Source organism: Phyllostomus hastatus, unplaced genomic scaffold (genome assembly GCF_019186645.2).
Source record: "Phyllostomus hastatus isolate PE091 unplaced genomic scaffold, TTU_PhHast_1.1 phas_contig_1, whole genome shotgun sequence".
NCBI classification, from domain to species: domain Eukaryota; kingdom Metazoa; phylum Chordata; class Mammalia; order Chiroptera; family Phyllostomidae; genus Phyllostomus; species Phyllostomus hastatus.
Genome location: NW_025333498.1, coordinates 35,278,873 through 35,300,748, shown reverse-complemented (window position 1 = coordinate 35,300,748; position 21,876 = coordinate 35,278,873). Strand labels below are relative to the sequence as shown.

The window sequence follows — 21,876 nt, the reverse complement described above, 5'->3', positions numbered from 1 at the left end:
CTGGAGGAAAGATTAAAATTAACTGGTGAAAAATATTTAGCTTGCTGTTATTCACCTACTTTAAAATTTCATTACAAAGTAATGCAATTAGAGGCATAAACAAAAGATTCAAGTGTATGGTTAATACATTTCACAAATTAAATGGTGCTTTCATAAATAAGTTTGTATTTGTTTCTGGTGTTGTAAAAATTAACTGAGTAGCATCTCAAGACTGTATTACCTTAAAGAGAAATCTGTTAAGTTCCAAAATTATATTTAAATTTCTCAAGTCACATCTGCTAAAGGGCATCAAGGAAAGAGGAGGTTAACCATAAAAAAACTTAAGATATTATGGAATGTGAAAGACCAGGCAATGGGGAGAATGAGAGGAAATGTACAAATCAGTAAAACAAATAGTAAACAACTTGGTATTCACTATCTGTTACTTTGAACCTTACAAAAGCATGTAAGACCACCAGCACCATTTTACAAATAAGAAAACGAAGGCTTAGATGGGTTAATAACCTCCTCACAGTAATTCAATAAATAAAAGATAAAACTAGAACAATTCAATCACATCTACCTCTAAAGACCGTATTTTACCCACTCTGAAACACTGTATCAAGCTTGCTATATTCAAGGACTGTCTTATCAGTAAGAACAGATAAATTCCCCATCAAGTACTAAATGTTAAGCACTGTGCTAACTGCTTTGCATCAATTATCAGTTAATTCTTGTAATAACCTTCTGAGGTAGCTATCAATTATTAGCCCTACTTCACAGAAAACAGAGCACAAGAAAGTAACATGGCTAGTTAGTTAGTTCACTACAACATTGTTCTGGCCAAATTAAGGTCCTATTAAGAAGCAAGGTTCCAAATCTTTGCATCAATAGAAATAATCACTTCAGATAGTAACATAAATTCTGTACTAATATTTTAACCAATATGCAATTCACTTACAGAAGTTAATTTTGGAGTGAGGAAAATGATTTATCTGATAATTTTTTTTTACTCCTTTTTCTTAAATCTGCAGCTTAAAGTAAAACTGTAATTTATCTTGCTTTTGGCCAAAACTAATTATGTTAAAAGAAAAATTTAAAAACAAATATATCTAAATGGTGAATATAAGATAAAGAATGGCATAAAACGTTAATGGATATATTAACAACTACCTTCAGAGCAATAAGCAAGTGTTGCCCATCAAAGACTGAGACTGCCCTTGCAGAAATGTGGGGGAGGGGATCTAAGGAAGACTCAGATGTATATTTTGAAAGGACCAAAGCCAGGAAATTAGTTTTAACCTTAAGGTTAGTTGCTCTGGGAACTTGCAGGAGTTAAGATTTCCCAATATTGGAATTATTCTGCATTTTTGTCAGATGACACATTCCCAAAATTATTTTATTACTGATATAGCTACTGTATTAATAAAAAATTATTGACATAAATGGTAGTTCTGGGGAATCAACCGAAAGTCAACATTTTTACAAATGGTAAACATTTGCAAATTAAGGCATTAAAAATTTTTATCCTTCAAACAGAAAAATCTACTACAATTAATAAGACAATCTAATGGAAAAACAAGCATGGCCTTTAATAGAAGCCAGTACAGATAATACATATAGATGTTCAACTTTATTAGTAAATCAAGAAAGCACACATTATAATGGAAGTTTTTGCTCATCAAATAAATGACAAGACTATCAGCATACAATATTAAAAGGGTGTGAAGAAAAGGGCAGTCTAATGCCCCTATTGGGAAATTAGTATTTTTCACCAATTTTATATTCTTACTAAAATTAAAAGTGCAAACATTTCTAGATCCTGAAATCTCACTTTACAAAATCCCACTTATATAGCTGCAAAAATGTTTCCTACAGGATTGCTTGTCATGGTAAAAAATTAGAAACAATTCAATATCCACCCACAGGAAAACAGTTCAATTATAGTCCATTCATATTATAAGATGTATCTTATGCAGATCTATTTTTAACTTAATAGAAAATGTCTAAGATGAAGTGCTGATGCAGTGGCAAAATGTACACAGAAAATACATAATTATCAAGAGAGATAATGGAAGTTTCAGATTCAAAAAAGCTAGTCAACATTGGACTATAAATAAATTTAGTACATTCAAATTCAATTATGTATACATAGGCAGAGATAAACATTTATATACTCATAAGTATTTATACAATGTATAAGCTAAATTGAAATAAACCAAAAGAGAAGTTATGAAATCCAAATGCTAAACAGGAAGATCCTCTCACTACTCTAAATAAGGAAAATAAAACCTAAAGGAAATTATTTTCTCACAAACTACCAAAATACAACACAGAAAAACACATCACAATCGAATATTCTAATTACCATAGAAGAAACAGAAAGATACCTAGCCAGATTCACAGTAAAATACTATATAACCTTTAAAGAACAGAGTTATAACAACATTATTTCTGGTCATAGAAAAAAATAAAGTTCTTTATTAGCAACAAAACAAGAAAGGTATCCAAAAAGAAAAGCAGGCAATGTTATCTATGAATATAAAACTAAGAATTTAAATAAAATATTAGCCAAGAGAATCAATCCTATAAGGTATGCACTTTGACCAAGCAGAATTTATTATAGAAGTACAAGGGTGGCTCCATATTGAAAAATCTATTAAAAAATTATTTGCATTAACAAGTTGAAAAGAGAAAACACCACTATGTGATCACACTAATAATAATACTTGTTATGATTAAACCACACCCTAAAAATTATAAAAATTCACAAGTAATCAAAAAATAACAAAAATCCTCATATAAAATAAAAATATCTAAATGATAAAGGACAATTTATCAAAAAACAAGAAAAACAATTCTAACGCCATTTCATTAAAACCATGAAAGCATGAGTTTGTAATCACTACAATTCAACAAATACAGCACAGCTATAAATGAAATGATTGGTACAAATATTGGGAAGAGATAAATTCTCTTTCCTTTACTACTGAAGGCTCAAATGAACTCTAGAAACTAAAATTTAAAAAGCTATTCTAACTATCCAGGAAATCTGGTAATATAGCTGCCTGTAAGATAAACGTTAAAAATTTGTGAATTGGCAGATAACTAGCTTACAATAAAAATGGAAAAAAATAGTCTATTCACAATATAACAAGTTTTTACAAGGCAAAAAAATAAAGATAAAAAAATAGATATAGTAGCCGTTTGCCCTATCTAAATAGAATCTAAAGCACAAACCATAACAGTAAAAGGACTTGTATACTAATAAACTGATACTGAAATAGAACATAATTGAAGCTTTAATAAACTGCAAAAAATCAACTTCTTATAGACTGTGTTTTCTGATCATAATACAAAAAGTATACCTTAAAAAAAAAAAAACAAGTTACCCAAAAACATGATTTATAAAATAACTAACGGGATGAACTTCATTAAATTAAAAAATTCTATGTCAAAGAGTCAAGAGAATGAGAACACAAACTGGGAGTGAAAGACACAACTGATGAACTGATGATTCTAGACTCATAGGAAGAATGCAAGCTGACAGCTGTGGGGTTGGGGTGGGGAGGATGGAGGGATTGGGGGAAAAAAAGGAGAAAGAACTCATGGACATGAACAACAATGTGGTAACTGCCAGGGTGGTGGGGGACTGGAAAAGGCTATAGAGGGGATAAATGGTGATGGACAAAGACTTGGCAGGGTGAACACACAATACAGTGTACAAACGATGTGATGTGTTGTAGAACTGTGCCCCTGAACCTTGTATAATTTTGCTAACCAGTGTCATCCCAATAAATTCAGTAATATTTATACATAAAACTCTTTGAACTTAACATTAAGAAAAAAAAATGGAAAAATGGGCAAAAGATCTGCACCTTAACAAAAAGGCATACAGATGGAAAATAAGCACATGAAAAGATGCTCAACATCATACATTATTACAGATGAATAGGCATAACAGAGGATTTTTAGAGCAGTAAAACCATACTGTATGATACTATCATGATAGATACAATGTCATTACACATCTGTCAAACACAGAGAATGCAAAACACCAAGAGTGAACCATAATGTAAAGTGGACTTTGGGTGCTGATGTCTTAAATACATGTTCATTGATTGTAACAAATGTACCCCTGTTATGGGAGATATTGATAGTATAGGGGAGGCTGTGTGTATGTGGGGAGAATGGGTGTATGGGAAGAATTCTCTACTTTGAGCTCAATTTGGTTCAAAAAACAAAAACAAAAACAAAAAAAAAACAATGTCTATTAAAAATAAGGATATCTGAAAACCAGCAAGCTAAACACTGAAGTTAGGAAAAGAGCAATAGAGCAACCAAGGAAATAAGTAATAGCAGAAATAAATTTATGAAGTCACTCTCTCCCAAAACAAAGGAAGATAATGGCTATTAGGATTTCTAACAATATGCCAAATAATTATTAAAACTCAGCAAAATAAATAAATGGTTATCTGGGAAAAAACAAATTATAAGAAGAAATTTAAAACTGGCATAGCTTCAATGACCACTAAAGAAATTGAAATGGTAACCCAAAACTTCTATCCTCAAAAAATATTAGGTGTAGTCCAATGTCTGGTTGTTACAATAAGCTATTAAGAAGTTGCTTGTCATTTATATGAGCTGTTCTAGGGACCAGAAAGAGGGGTTCCTGCCCAGACAAGAACAACATAAAAATTAACAATGTAAATCCAGATGAAATAAAAAATTAGTGTGTGCACACATACACATCCTAAACACATAATGAATAATCAAGATTCATTTTTAGTAATACAGAGATGAGTTAATGTCAGCAAATTTATCTGTGTACTTTCACATTAACAGACCAGAAAAGAATTATCTTATGATCCTCTTAGTTAATAGTGGAAAAAGGACTGGAGAACATTAAAAATAAGCAGGTATTGAAATCCATACCAACAAACCAGAAAAAGAAAAAAGCATGAACTTAATAAAGGTTATATACCAAAAAGCTATAGCAAACACTATATTTAATGGAGAAATTTTACACATATTCCCATTAGGAAAAAAAAACAAAAAAAACAAGACAAAGATGCCAGCTTATCACTGCTACTTATCATAATACTAGAGGTTTTGGCTGGCACAATAAAAGTAGAAACAGATGAGGATTAGTAGAGGAGCCAGAACTGTCATTATTTTAGGATGACAGTTTAAGAAAGTCCAATATGCAACAGGAGTTCAGCATGCCTACTAGATGAACACATAAAAAATGATCATTATGAAGCCTGAAAGACTCAAAACAGCACCAAATCTTTATATTTATAAATTAACAGAATGCAGGATGTGTAAGCCTTCAATAAAGAAAATGTAAAGCTCTTTCACAGAACAGATACAAAAGAAGACCTGACTATCATGTTCATGAACATAAACAGATTCCCATGATCCACAAACTTAACGCACCTCCAACCAAAATAACAAAAATACTTTTTGATTTTGACAGATTAGAAAATTATACAAAAGATAGGGAGCAGGAAAACAGAGACCAATAAAAACATTTAGTTTTTTTTTAAGAGAAAAAAACACATAAGTCACAGAATAAGATAGCACAATGCCATTCAGAGGAAAAAAATGCATCACATATTGAAAATCCTAAAAACTACAACAAAAAATATTAAGAAAAGTTCAGTCAAGTTGCAAGATATGAAATCAATATACAAAAATCATTTGCATTTGTATTCACCAACATTAAACTATCAGAGAAATTAAGATAGCAATGTCATTTACAATTCTACCACACCAAGATAATAAATATATAAATAAAAATAAAAACAATCCACCGAGGAATACACTGAATCCAGGAGATGAAAGACATGTACACTAAAAGCTATAAAACACCGATGAAAGCAACTGAAGAAGACACAAATACATGAAGAAATTTCTGTGCTAATGGATTGGGAAGAATTAACACGTATTGTAAAAATGTACATACTACGCAAAACAATCCACAGATTCCATGCAATTCCTAAACAAATTCTAATTTTTCACAAAAACAGAATAGACAATCTTAAAATTTGTATGAACCACACAAGACCCCAAATAGACAAAGCTATTTTGAGAAAGAACAAACCTGGATGTATAACTTTCCTGAATTTCAAACTCTATTACAAAGTATACTAACTGACACAATATGGTATCATCCTGACTGGTATGGGTTAGTGGGCTGAGTGTCCTGCAAACCGAAAGGCTGACGGTTTGATTCTCAGTCAGGGCACATGCCTGGGTTATGGGGCAAGGTCCCCACTTGGGGGTGTGCGAGGGGCAACCAATCAATGTTTTTCTCCCTCTTTCTCCCCCCCTTCTTTCTCTCTCCCTTCCTTTCTGAAAATAAAATGTTAAAATTAAAAACAAAACAAAAACCAGCATGGTAATGGCATAAAAACAGACACCTAGGTCAATGGAACAGAACTGAAAGTCCAGAAATAAATCCATGCATATATACGGTCATTTAATTTATGACAAAAGAGCCAAGACTATATAATAAGGAAATGACAGTGTCTTCAATAAATGATGTTGGGAAAACTGAGCAGCCAAATTCAAAATAATTAAATAAGACCACTATCTTATACCACACAAAATAATGAACTCAAACTGACTTAAAGACTTGAATATAAGACCTAAAACTAACTACAAAGACTCCTAGAAGAGAACGTAAGTGGTAATAATAAGCTCCTTGACAGTGGTCTTGGCAATAACTTTTGGAGCTGACTCCAGAGGCAAAGGCAAGAAAAGCAAAAATAGAAAGTGGGACTACAGCAAACTAAAAGACTTGGGCACAGCAAATGAAATCATCAACAGACAATAAAACCACTTATCGAATGGGAGGAAATTTTTGCAAATCATGTACCATGTATATACATATACCATGTATAATGAGCATTTTGCCCAAATTTTTGAGGGAAAAATAAGGATGCACATTATACATGGATAGTACTAATTGTATATCTATTTAAATGTTTCTCTTTTATTTATACTTATTAAAAGTGTAACTCTAGAAAGCAATGATATCCATATGCAAAATAATACCCTGGAATACGATAATTGGTTTTGTTTCTAAATATAAACAAACAAACAACTGAATTGAATAATTAAAATGAAAGATTTTTTCCTGGAAGTTTGGGCCAGAAATATGTGTGCATTATGCATGGCAGAGTATTATACACAGCAAAATCTGGCATCTGATAAGGAGTAAGTATCCAAAATACACAAAGAACACATAATCCAATTAAAAAATAGGCAGAGGATCAGAACAGACATTTTTCAAAGAATAAATACAGATAGCCAACAGGCACATAATAAGATACTCAATGCCACTAATCACCAGGGAAATTCAAATCAAAACCACAAATATCACCTCATATCCATTAGAAATTACTATTATCAAAAAGACAACAAATAGTGTTGAAGTGATGTGTAGAAACGGAAATCCTTGAGCACTGCTGGCATCAAAGCAAACTGGTATAGCCATTATGGAAAATATGAAGGTTCCTCAAAATACTAAAAATGGAACTACCATATGAACCAGCAGTTTCACTTCTGAATATTGATCTGAAGAAAACAAAAACACTTTAAGATACAAGCACCCTCATGTTCAATGCAGATTTATTACAACAGCCAAGATATTGAGATAACTTAAGTGTCCACCAATGGATGAAATGGATAAAGATGTGGAACATATACACAATAGAATACTATTCAGTCATACAAGAGAATGATGCCTTGCCATTTGCAACAACATGGATGGACCTTGAGGGCATTATGCTTAAAATCGTCAGACAGAGAAAGGAAAATACCCTAAGATTTCACTTATATGTAAAATCTGAAAAAAACAAACCAACACACAAATACCCTAAGCTCATACATACAGTGAACAGACTGGTTGTCAGAGGGGAGGGGTGGGAGACAGGTGAACAATGGGTGGAGGATGTCAAAAAGGTACAAACTTTCAGCTATAAAAGAAATGTAACAGGGATGTAATGTAAAGCATAATGACTACAGCTAAGAATACTGTATCAAACATCTGAAAAGCTGTTGTGATAGTAAATCTTAAAAGTACTCATCACAAGAAAAAAATTTTAATTTGTATGGTAAGGGATGTTAACTATTTTATTCTGATCATTTCACAATGTACACAAATACTGTCCCATTTATGTTATATAACTGAAACTAACACACCAATTTAAAAAAACAAATAAAAACTTAAAAATTCAAGGAAAAGAAACACAAAATAAGCTGCATACACACAAAAAATCATCAACATTTCCTAATATAAACATGTCTTAGGACATGTATCCAAGTGATCACCACTGCAGGTGGCGGGGGTGGGGGGGATTGAGGAATGGGAGTGAACATGGAGAGTAATAACGAAAAAATGTGAGGAACCCTCCATGGATCAGTGATAATGACCATAATATGAAGCATACAAGTAACTCAAATTTATGTATCTGAAATCTAAAAAAAATTACAACAGTAAGTTTTCAAACAAATACATAATATTTTGGGGTGGAAAAGTTTGAAAGAAAAGTATGAAAATGTCAATCCTCCTAAAATTGAAAGGAATCACTATCATTAGTCAAAAATAAAATAAGGCAGTTGTAATGGAACAGTATCAGACAGATACATTATAATCACTCATCTGTTACAGCAAAGACACAAGAAAGCTTAAAATATTTATATACATTTCAGTTAAAAGAATTCCCCCCAAATTTAAAATATTTACATATTTGCAATTAATTTACAGCTTTCTGCATTTCTTCAACTGGGAGATAACAGTTACCTCCCAGGACTATTATTCTGACTAAATGAAATTATACATATAAACTCTTTATTTTCATTCCTGTTTAGAAAAAACAAAAAAAGCCACTAAGGCTAAAGAATGAGGCTATTAAAAATATAAAAAAGCCACATTTAAGTGAGGCCTCAGGCTTATTGTTTTCCCAAAACACCACAAAAATGTATGATAGAATACCTTAAACAGAGACATTAGCAAAAACAACCAGAAGATACTACCTTAAAAAAATCAAGTGTTGAGGAAAAAATTGTATCATAATAATATAATTATTTTCATTTCTAAGGAAAACCAAGCAATTCTGAATATTCACTTGTCTTTCTGACACTGTGTTAAGGAAGGTAGAAGCAAAACAAGCATTTTAAATTACTATGTATTAGTAACAGTCTACATTAGGTTTACAGTAATTAATAAGGTTACATAAATATTTGTATGTAAGGGTACTAAGGTAATGCTTAAACTAAAAGTTACCATATTAATTATGGTGCACCTACAAAGTTAATTTCCCTTCTAGCTGTGATGGGTAGAATTCAAATCCTTATAAAAACTAATATAGATTTGATTCCCATTTCTCTAGTTAGGTCCCATCAAAATCAGATTTTAAAATAAACCATTCAACCCTAGCTGGTGTGGTTCAGTGGACTGAGTGCCAGCCTGAGAAACAAAGGGTCACCAGTTTGATTCGCAGTCAGGACACAAGCCTGGGTTTGTGTGCCAGGTCCCCAGTTGGGGGCATGTGAAAGGCAACCACCCATTGATGTTTCTCTCCCTCTTTCTCCCTCTCTTCCCCTCTGTAAAAATAAATAAATAAAATCTTAAATAAATAAATAACTCACAGAATTTTTCAACATTTGGCACAGAAAGGAAAAGGGTTCAACTTAGCAGATACTTAAAATAGAAATAAGGATCAATATAGTAGGCTAAAGGAGTATGATGAAATATGTTCCAGAAGTACTTACTGCGCCTGATGTACCTTTAAAAAAAAAAAGAGGGGGAACAATATTTACAATGTGATAAATCATGCTCTCCTTAATAGTTTAAAAACATTTAATAGTGCTATTTCTTTCACTTCATCCCATCACACTAAATATCCTAAAACTGTGCATATGACCTATGTGCTTGCACTTTCCAATAAACAAACATGTACAGTGCAAGGAATTTCAGAATTAAGTGGCACATTGAACTTTCAATCTGCAAACCAAGAGCTGGTTTGGGGAGTATTAATATATTTGCCTTTTTTTCCTCTTCTTGCTATCAGAGGTCACGACCTCTTTTTCCGCTATATGAGGGGGAACCCCCCCAAAAAACAGAATTTATAAAAAATTGAGTATCTATTCTTATATATTTAAACTTCAGTCACCTTCAAAGTATTCTCCATCTGATGCAATATACCTATTGAGGCTTTTTCTCCCTACTCAGAGAGAGTTTCTGAATTTTTCAATTTTGATGTCCTTTAGTGCTTCTGTCATTTTTTTTTTTTTTTTTTGGTCTCACCACTTCCACATTGGCGAATCGTTTTGTTTTAAGGACTTTTTTCATTTGGAGAATAAAAAAAAAGTCACTTGGGGTGAGATTAGGTAAATAGGGAGGGTAAGGCATGGGGATCATGATGTTTTTGGTCAAAAACTGCTGAACACTCAGCATGGTGTAGGCAGGCGTGCTTGTAAGTCACCCATCATGAGATGGGCAAACACATTTTGCAAAGTCTTAAAAAAAAATTCACTGAAGCCAAATGCAGCCTCTCGAAACATCACCAGGTGGTACACTGATACAGATGGGTTCCTAGAATACTCACCCACAGGGGAAGCCTGTGCTACAAGGGGCCTGTGCTCCAGGAGGGTTTTTTGGGGTCCCTCCTAGTTTATAATACTGAAGTAGAAAAATACCTCGAACCTCTGACCCTATGTTTTAGACTTATGGCAACTTCAACTATCTAGGTTCCACTGAGAGCAATTAAAAGCTACTATGGACTAACAGTAGAGCCAATGTATTTAAAAAGTAATTAAAAAGAAATGTTAAGGTAATTATTTAGGGGAATAGCAATCACCTCTACGTATCTAAATATGCTAAAACATTACATTAGGTATTTTAGAACATCATTTCAGCTTAAATAATGATACTTGTGAAACCTCTTAAAAACATCAATTGTGTCCCCTATAAACTTGCAGGAAAGCACATGGTGCATTTAAACATGTTGTGATCTATAATGTTTAAAACAAAATATGTTTTGAGATAATCACAGGACACAGTTTAACATATGAAATACTAATTTATGTGGAACATTATTGCTGACAAATAAATGAGGCATGACTATTATATATTAGGCACACTAGTCAAAACAAACACTGATAACTGAAGAAAAAAATTAGCACAGGACTTATACACTGCAATGACTACAAGGTCCAAACAGGTAGCAGAAAAATGGCTGAGAAGAAGTCCAGAAGGCTAATAAGCATACATGTTCAACATCTAAAGTATGGAAGCGCTACCCCACTCTACAATGTTTGCTGAGTGCAAATATGAACTCAATCACAGTTTTTCACTCAAATATCCTTTACTGTGTTCACAAGGACTATTATAAACAATACTCAGATCATCCAATTTTTCAAGAGAAATCCAATCTTTGGGTAAAAAGCTGTATCTAAGATAAATCCAAACTTTACATAAAAACCAACAGACTTTAGGTGTTAGCAACTAATTATAAAATTTAAAAACATCGTGTAGGCCAAAGCATACCTGTAGACCAAATTTGGTCCCAGAACTCTGGACCTAAAATTAGTTTCTTATGGATTCAATTATGAATGCTATCCCTATTTCCCATTGCTTTAAAAAAAAAAAATCATGAGCTGATTATAAAGCCCAAGAAACACTGCTTTCATTCCTCTTTAAATTATGGTAGTTACTATTCAAAGTAGTTTAATAAATACCACCATAAATAGTATACATACCTGCTGCTACATCCATGTTATTTACTCCTGGCTATAAGAAAAAAAAATAAAATTACTAACATTTACCTTTTTTACACTATATTTTACATTCCTCATAAAGAATAATCAGTCCCCTCTGTGCATAATTCTCAAGCCACTGACTCAAAGATTTTTTTGTAGTTTTAGTGGTCTAAGTTCACCTGGAACCACTGAAACCTTTAACTGTTATATTTATATTTATACAATCATTAATTATACACAGATCCACAATCCTTCATCCACAATTCTGAAATCAAACAGCTCTGAAAACAAAGTTTTTTTCAAGTTTGACACTAAAACTCATTATAGTGGCAAAAATCTGTCCTGAATAAGATGAAATCTTTAATCTGTATTTACCCCAGGTCAGAGGGAATATCCCTAAGTTTTGCTATGTAAACGTTATGCTGGAAATTGTAAGGCACTGCCCAAAACCCTACGGAAATTTGTATGTAATATATAGAATATGTTATATATTACTTAGAATATTAAAAAAAGATTTGAAATATATCTGGTCCTAGGGGTTTGGGGTAAGACAGTAGGGGTTTTGGATGGGGTGAGTGCAAACTTACCACTCCAGTGGAGTATGTCATATCTGTTCATTACAACCACTAGGCTATCATGTAATAAAGAAATTGTACAAATTTGAATATATTGATTTATATATTGCTATTACTACCCAATAAAGGTGATACAACTATTCAAAAATTTTCTAAATAATGTGTTACAACTGAAGTCTCAAGAAATAATAAATTTCAGATGCAATCTTTTGTTTTCTAAATCTAAAATCTAGTATTAAATCATATCAATTTTCAACTGGCACTCAGTAAAGCAAATGTCTACACTTTAATAGATTATAATGCTAGCAGACCAATAAAATACTTCTAGCTCACAAATTATGCTTTTCAGTATTCCAGTCTTGTTTAAGCTAGAATTAATTTAATAAATAAGGATGTCCATATACTGTAACATATATGTAGGAAAAAATGTAAATGTTCATCATTCAAAAACTAAAAACAAGAGTCCACTATAATTCCCCTCTTACAGTACACCAGAGGCACTTAAAAAGCTGATATAATTGCCTATAAAATACATATATATTATTTCATATATAAAAGTAATCAAAACATCACAACAAAAGTGTTTTCTCAAGATTACCGGTAAGGCAGGCTGCATGGAAGCCTGAGACATATGAGACATCATCATTCCAGGCATTACTGAAGACATCATTCCAGGCATCTAGAACAGAAGTTTAAAAAAACAAAAAAGAAAAGAAAAAAAAGGTTATTACGTAAGACCAAAGTACTTAATATGACTTGAAAAATCTAGATCTGATTATTAAAGCTAGTATGCACAACTTAAGATTAAAACCCAGTGAGCACTATATTACAGAGATAATATGCTTAGTAAGTGCTTGTTGAATGAATGAAGTACTTTATCAGTGATCTATTTTAATGCTTATGTCGTAATTTCTATGCCTAGTCAAAATCATTTTAACAAACTTAAAGTTGAGACAATTATGTTACTTGTAGGGTAAATTTAATATTAATTTCCTTTAAATTTTAGCTCACCACTCATTCTTTTCTCTTTTTTTGGGAACAAATCTCTTTCAGTATTTTCACCTTTAATTTTTAATATCTAAATGAAGTAATTTTTTAATTCTTTGGTCCTTCATAACATTTTTAGATCAAAGGTGTTTAAATTCGGTGATTTAAGAAAACACATAAAAAGACTTCTCAAACACAAATTATCTCTACCTGCTCTGGTAAAGAAAAAATTAAGAATATACATGAATATCTGAAGAAAAATACCAGTTTGGGAGATTAGTCTACCAATGACTGCCATCCAAATACATAAGTTAATCTTCCCTAATAAGCATGAATAAAGATCATGAAAATTAACAAATTTTCCATAGGATTCTGACCCTATTCTCATGTATATTAACGTAACCCCACATTTTAATTTGATTTTACTATGAACACATCTAAAGAAAACATAGAAAGTGACACAAATTGTATAAAACAATCATATGTACTTAAGTAAATGACCAGTTTATTCAACAGCTGCAAATTAAATGAACAATTTGAAAAATAGGAATGATGAAAAATAAAAAGCATATTGATCAATAGGGACATAATAAAGCCACTAAATATAGATGAGATCACCCACACACTGAATTTTATTACTTGTAAAAGTCAAGTTAGTCAAGTCATGAAGCAAAACCAGGCTAAAGTACAATTAAAATGAAGTAGCATTGTATCGGTGGGTTAAAGGAAGTTTTTTTTTGCCCCTCAAAACATTAAACAAACTGTTTAAACACCACTAAACAAGAACTTGAAAGAAAACATGACTAAAATTTGGACTATGTGATCAAAACATCATTTTTTAAAAAAGGTACCGAATTTGAAAACCAAAGTTCTGACAAGCCTCCACCACCCACACCAATACAATAATAGAGGTAATTTATACATTAAGGGAAAAAATAAAGTGATCAAATGAGAACTAGGCTTGTTCCCGCTCCTCCCCAACCCCTAAAGACATGCCCTTACATTAATTTTGCTCAAGGTAACAGCAAAGTAAGTTTGAATCCTTAAGTACTAAGTAACTGATTATGGGGAAGAAGCATGGTGGGCAACAAAGAGAAACAGCCTGCTATCTAAAATGGCCTGTTTCTAAGTCAAAAGCTAGTGTACATCTAAAAACCAGAATTCTAAGCTAAATTGAGAAACTGAAGTTTGAAAACTTAACTGAAGAACAAGTCCAAGTATACTCTCATAAGAATTAAAGAAATTAAGAAATGTGGGGTAAAATCTCCATCATGTAACAGGCCATTTCCACATGACAGCAGTACAAAAAAATGTAATTTCAAATTGAAATACTGAGTTCCTAAGACAAACAAGCGATCAAATCCCATTTAGAAAACAAAGTTTACTAGACAAGGCAAATGACACACCAGATATTTGAACATCATTAAGGGACAGAGTTAGAATTTTCTCAACTGTTCTTCCCACACTTCAAATTTTAAAACATCCAAAAATTTGCCTTTAGACTAGAACTCATGGTGTTTATGGGTTACAGAATGAGATTTAATTTCAAATAAAAAGCTAAATTCTCACTCAGTATCTCTGTAAATTCTGAGGAGTGGCAACTGGGTATGTTTTTTCAACTGGACAAACACGGGCAACATTCTTAAATCACCTACAACTGATTATTCCAAAATTAAATAGGCCATTAATATAATTTAAAACCAAAACTGTGATGTTATTTTGTTTTTTAAAACCAAAGAACAAACACATAAATATGCCAAGTACTATGCTGCTTATGAAAAGCTATTACAAAGGTTTGACAACGGCACTTCCAGATGCTTGGGCAACACTGACAAGCCTATCTTCCAGAGCCTGCAGAATCTACTTTGTGGAAATGTTATGATTTCCGTTTTTCATTAATTCCACAATACACATAATATGGAGATGCATGCTTCACCCCCATCTAAAGCTGAATTCTTCCAGAGGCTTTGTTCTGACTTAGGCCAGTCACATGGTAGTGCCATAAACTTGAGACCATTAAAATTTTTTAAGTTACTATTTTTTTGTTTTAACACCACACTAGTAATGTGAATCTAGGCTGCAAGCTTATGAAAACTGGCTCGTGGTTCCAATCCTCGGAAATGATTTTTCTTTCCTCTGCCCAATAACCAAAGTTGAGACAGTCAAGTTACTTTGCTGTCCCTTTTTGATGGTAGGTTTACTTCTTTCTTGCTTCATATGGACAGAAAAGCACTTTGGTGTCCCAGCTTTATTTGTAAGAGAATTTTAGACTTTCATTTTAGGCCATAGGTGGCAAACACAAGGCCTGCGGGCTGATTCAGCCCTCCATATTGTTTTACCAGGCCTGGCACCTTGTTTCTATCCTGAGGCAGCACCAAGCGCTTTGCCCCTAGTTAAGGAGCAGTGATATTTATACAGTTCTAAAATTACATTTGACCCTTGGAAGGCAACCACAAAGCTGATGTGGCCCCCAGTGAAAATGAGTTTGACACTCCTGTTTTAGGCTTATTTTTCATCTTGTTTTAGGGAACCGTAATACAATGGAGTGTCTCATGAATGACGACACTGTTAATTCAATGAAATGGGATACTGGCTCAAAATCATTCAAAAGAAAAATTCTTAATGTAGTTGCTACAACACCACCACAACAAATTCCATAAGCCAGATCATTCTTAAAGTTACAAAGTGATAGTTATATAAGCTTAATGTGAAGCACACTGTAAAATCACAATGATGGCCCTGGGCAGTGTGGCTCAGTTGGTTGGAGCATTGCCCTACTGGGCAATTCGATTCCCAGTCAAGGCATATACCTATGTTTTGGGTTTGGTACCCTGTCCCAGGCACATATGGAAGGCGACCAACTGATGCTTCTTTCACGTCAATGTTTTTCTCTTTCCCTTCCCCTCTCTCTAAAGAGCAATTTAAAAAAAATGTCCTCAGGTGAGGATTTAAAAAAAGAAAACACAACCATGATTTTCACAAATCTCAATTTAAGCTATTTTGGTAAATAAGTGCTATAATTAAGAGTTTCTAGTTATTAGGAGACAGAGAAAATGGAAGGGTGAAAGACATTTGTGAGATGTAAGCTAAGCTACCTAAAATATTACAAATCTGAATTTTATGGACACTTTGGCACCTTTTAAAAACAAAAAGTAATTCAGATATACAATTTGATACACTTTATTCATAAGCGGCCAACCATCTGTGTATGTGTATATATATTATATAAACAATTTTATGTATAGTTCTATACTTGTAATGATAAGATTACTTATCAAGATGCTCTCAGAAGCCATCCGAAAAACAAACAAACAAACAGACAAACAACTCTCAGAAGAATCACCAGTGTGAAGAAAATAACAACCCAATAAAAACTAGGGAAAACCACAAAATCAGCTTATTCTTAGCATCCCAGTTTGAAAAGTTTCTAATGTTAGATTGAAGGAAAAAAAAAAGCATGCTTCATTTATTACTCTAGGTATGTTTTAAAAAGATATGATACTAAAAGCAGTCCTATCACTGCTACAGCAAATTAATTGTACAAATGTAAACTAAATTAGTCCAATTTTATTGTGATCTGAAAACAAAAGGAAACATCTTCATAGATACTTCAAAAGATTATTTTTTAAATAATTATTTCCCAAAGTTTTCCTGTTGGAAAGAAATCATACAATCTAATTTATTTTTGTTTAAACATTAACTCAAATTTCATTTTTAAAAACCATTCTTGCTGCAAACCTGCAGTTGCAAACTAATTATTGCAGTTACAAATTAACTGAGAAAGTTTGATTCTTGCATTTTTACTTGATTCGTTTTAAATGTGTCAAATTTCACAAAGTATACTCTACAGAGGCTATTAAGTGTACCATTTAAAAACAAGTGTCTTCTATATCACTAACTTACCTTATGAATATATGAATGAAAAAATTAATCTATGAATAACTGCAAAACAATTATTTTTTTAATTTAACCAAATATTCATTAAACTGGAAATAGGAATATCTGTATTTAAAGCATATCCATAACAAACCAAAGTAAGTAGCTGCATATAACCCATCAAGAGTTACATATAAATTCAAGGCATTTACAGTTTTTTCATAAAAGAAATGTTTAGATAACCAAAAAACAGCACTGGCTCTGCAAACTGTTACCACATGAAATAGATTATCATTTATTTAATAAGTCAAGTGTCAGTATTTAAAATTAGTTTGCTCAATTCCCTCAAACCTGGGGAGTTTAGAATTGCGTAAGTCCAACTGACCACCTGAACAAATGGGCTAGGGGTGTCCATCGTGCAGTCTTAAAATCCACAGGTAATTTTTGATTCCCCCACAAAGTAACTACTAATAGCCTATCAATGACCAGAAGCCCCATCGATAACATGGTCTATTAACACACATTATGTGTATTATATGTATTTTACATGGCATTCTTACAATAAAGTAAGCTAGAAAAAGTATTATTTTTAAAAAAAATTAGTTAGGAAAATACATTTCCAGTATTTGTTGAAAAAAATCTACATGGATGTGCACAGTTCAAGCCTGTGTTGCTCAGGGTCAACTGTATACACTTTCCTTCAAATTCCAAGAAGGTTAGTTTAATGACAGTCTTATACTGCTATGCAGGGAAGCAGCCTAATAAACTATTAAGTACACTCTGGAGGCAGTCTGCCAGAATTCCTATCCCAGCTTGTCCAGTTTCCAGCTGTGTAATCTTGGGCGAATTTACTTAACCTATCTGCATCTCAATATCATCACCTGTAACATGGAGAATACAGTACTCAGGACTGATGCAGGGATCAAATGGAAAATACACGGAAGGGACTTAGAACAATGCTCTATAAATGACAGTTTATTACCACTTCTCTCCTTCAATTCATGTAGTGAAAGTAACTCTTATGCTGCCCCTTGTCTTATCTATTCCCTGTTAGGCCCCTTAGTTTTTTAAAGGCATCTAGTAAATATTGTAAAACATCATCCCCAGTAGGAATCAACACACATAATAACAGATAATAACTCCATCTTAAACATCAGTTTAGTGCTGGCTCTGCAATGTTACTGTACAATTTACTTAATTCGCTGGGTCTTACTACTACCATCTATAAGTTGGACGTCCATGTAACCAACCCACTTTTCAGAGTCAGGAGAATCACATTTGACAGGGTATACAAATCTCTCAAAATTATACACAAGCATGGTGATATAATTCTAACACAGATTAGGTATTCCAATCCCATTCCCTGAAAAAAGAAAAAAGAAAAACAAAACAAAACAAAAACCTATGTGAAAAAGGGCAACTAAGTCCTGGCTGGTGTGGCTGAGTTGGTTGGAGTGTTGTCCTGTATTGTCAGAAGGGTGCCAGGTTTGACTCCCAGTCCCTCGGGAACTAACTGATGAGAAGGCAACTAATCGATATTTCTCTCTCTCCCTGCCTTCCCCCTCTCGCTAAAAGCAATGGGGGGGAAGAACTCAGGTGAGGATTATTTTTTTTTTTAAGTAAAAGCAAATAGTTTACATTATTTAGTAATACCCCACTGTCTCTTATTAAACCACAAACTAACTTCTTCAAAAAGGGTACAGAAAATATAAAATCACTGAGTTTGGACATGTGACCCAAAAACTTAAAAACAGAGCTGAACAAAAAGGAATGGTATCATTTCATTTTTAAAAAGCTCTAAACATACTGGAGATACACACATAAATTGTAATATCTCAATTAACTCATGCAGAATCAAAGACCCTAAAACCTACTCTAAAAGGCTGTTTAAGCCTTCTTTTGGACACAGGTATAAAGGGACACAAGACTATTACTATCCTCTTCCCCAACTAAACCAGACAATGTATCTAGCTAATTTTTATAAATATATTTGTTCATATGAGACTTTATTTTTAGTTTCTTCTCAATTGTGGGCATCTTTAAAACAAAGAACATGTCTCATTTACATATGTATTACTGGTCCAGGACAGTCACACAGATATAGCAGAAACTCAAACACCTGTGATAGATAGATAACCTTAAGACCAGTCCTTAATTTTGTGTAAGAGTAGATAATTTTCTATTATATGTAACAAATACATAATGACCTTGAAATTACTGAAAAACCATCTTTCAGATAAGTAACAACTTTCTTGATACCACATGGCCAAAGAAACAATACCAAGCCCATGTTTTCAGACTCAATGCTCATTTATTAATCAAAAGGTAATTTAAAAAGTCTTACCCCAAATAGAACACCAAGACCTAGGGAATAAGATAACATTTGTATTGTACTGTAAAGAAGCATAATGTAAAAAACAAACAAAAAACAATTATATTTCAACTCAAAATAGCCCTTACTTGCTGGTATGTTTAATCCTTTAGGAAACAATGCTAACAGCATCAATCAAATTCAGAGAAGACTGAGACTTTCACTTTGAGTTCAGTGCACCAAAAAGAAATAGAAATAGATTTTTCAAGCTCATCATGCAAAACACATCTTTAGTAACTAACTATAATTAACTTTTTTTAATAAGCAAAAGAAACGTATGGTTACTTGACTAGCGAGAGAAAAAAATATAAGAGATTCATTTACACTAAATATTCATATATATCGAAGTATTGTGATAGCCAAACCAGCAGTGAGAAGATGACAAAACAGTTTAGGCAGGCATCTGAGTAATGTCTGTTAAGTTCCTTGAGTGAAGAGAATATACTTTCTTTACCTTTACACTAATACCACACAAATGTCTACTGATTAAAGGACACATGAAAGTATGAAACAAGGAAGTAAGAATGAAAGACCAATGACAACTTTTATGACAGAATTGCACTCATTCCTACTTATAAACCTTCACAAATTAGATCTATTATTGCCCTATGTTAAAAACAAAAACTATAGTTCATAGCTATGGGATATACATAGGCACCAGATCTTTACTATACTGATATACTACTTCATGATGACTGGAAATTGTATCAATATTTCTAACAAACCCAATTAAAAATCAACAGGTTAAATAAAACCCAATAGATAAGTGGAACCCAATGGGCAAAGCAAACAAACGAGCAAGAGAACCAGAGGCATGGAAACCAGGAACAGACTGACAGTGACCTGGGGTAGGAGGGGTAGCAGGGAAAGAAAGGGAAGGATCTAGTCAAGGAACATGTATGCCATGAGTCTAGTCAAGGACTCATGAACATGGACAACAGGGTAAAGATTTACTGTGGGGGGAGAAGGGGAAGAGCAACAGGGGAAAATTTAGGACAACTGTAGTAGAACAGTGAAAAATAAAATAAAACCAACAGGTTAACCCATTGACATTTGTTCTCTTTTTGAGCCCACTACTTAATGCATACATATGTTACGCTCTATAAGCTGCTTCATTTATGTGTGTGTCAATACTAATTTATTTTGAAGTTCACGTTTTCTCATAAAGAGAAAACTAAATGAATAAGTGACCACATTTTGGCATTTCTCAAAAATGCTAATTCCATGCAATGTGCTAGGCAAAGCAAAATAAACAGATAATGGGTAACAGAGACCAAGGAAGTAGGGGAGAAGATGGTCAAACAAAACCCAGAAATACTAAGTAAAAACAGTTTTAAAAGACTTCTGTAAGACTGTAATGAACTGCTATCTAAAAATAATGAAAGCAAACTTATCTTCTAGTATCATTAATAAAAACTATCAAAATGAACTATATATACATCCCAAGAGTTATAAAACACATTAAATCCAGGTCAATCTATTTTTGTTAGAAGTACTTGCCTAGGTAACGTAAATGCATACAGAAAGTCACCTAGATTCAACAGTTATAAGCATATAGCCTTAAAAAAGTTTATTTTTGTCAAGGGCTAATATTCAATTTAGTGGCATGGATTCTGTAAATACCCAAAAGTAAGGGTGATTACTAAGCAAAAGCCAACAAATCAATCTGTTGAATCAGTCAGATAAATAAATCTAAGATACTAATAACTTGAAATTTCTCTGGAAGGCCTACATTCCAAATCATTTTTCCCTAGAGCATGGAAAACCTGTGATAAAACTTCTTAAAGAGATGATCAATGAAGTAATATAAATAAAAAACAGATTTGCCTGTAATTTAAATTAAGTGGAGATTAGTATTTGCTTTAGTCACCAAAAGTTATTCATTATTTCACTTTATTTGTCTTTCATTTTTGTCAAATAAAAAAAGCAACAGTAAAAAGGCAGACACTGAAAACAATGTCAATGTAACAATGTCAGTCACACAGGTAACCACTGAAAACTGTCACATGTAACACCTACTGACTTATACTGTAGGAAAGAGTATTTGTGTTTCATTCATTCAACAAGTATTTTACTGAGCACCCATGATGTGCCAAGAACTGTGCTCAGCATCTATAGAATTATCTAAAAGTATAAAACATTGCCCCTACTACGAGCTTTCAATCTATTACTTGTTGGGAAGACAAAGCAAATTAACCATAAAACAAAACAAGCCAATAACTAAGTGGCAAAATAAGTGAAACCATAAGAGTTATATAGGTAGATTACAAAGGATTTTATTTTAATAATTTGAAGGGGAGGTGTATGCTGCACAAA

The 21,876-nt window shown here is 32.7% G+C and overlaps 1 protein-coding gene across 10 annotated transcripts in view; it reads right to left on the bottom strand.

The window, feature by feature from the left end:
- PRPF40A (pre-mRNA processing factor 40 homolog A) overlaps positions 1-21,876 on the bottom strand; it is a 56,292-nt gene that overhangs the window by 28,153 nt on the left and 6,263 nt on the right. For all 10 annotated transcript variants that reach the window (XM_045830357.1, XM_045830347.1, XM_045830284.1 and 7 more), the window contains 3 exons: positions 12,925-13,005; positions 11,752-11,782; positions 9,763-9,776 (listed from right to left, as the gene is read on the bottom strand). In XM_045830357.1, coding sequence (XP_045686313.1) covers positions 9,763-9,776; positions 11,752-11,782; positions 12,925-13,005 — 126 coding nt within the window. The remainder of the gene's footprint in view (positions 1-9,762; positions 9,777-11,751; positions 11,783-12,924; positions 13,006-21,876) is intronic.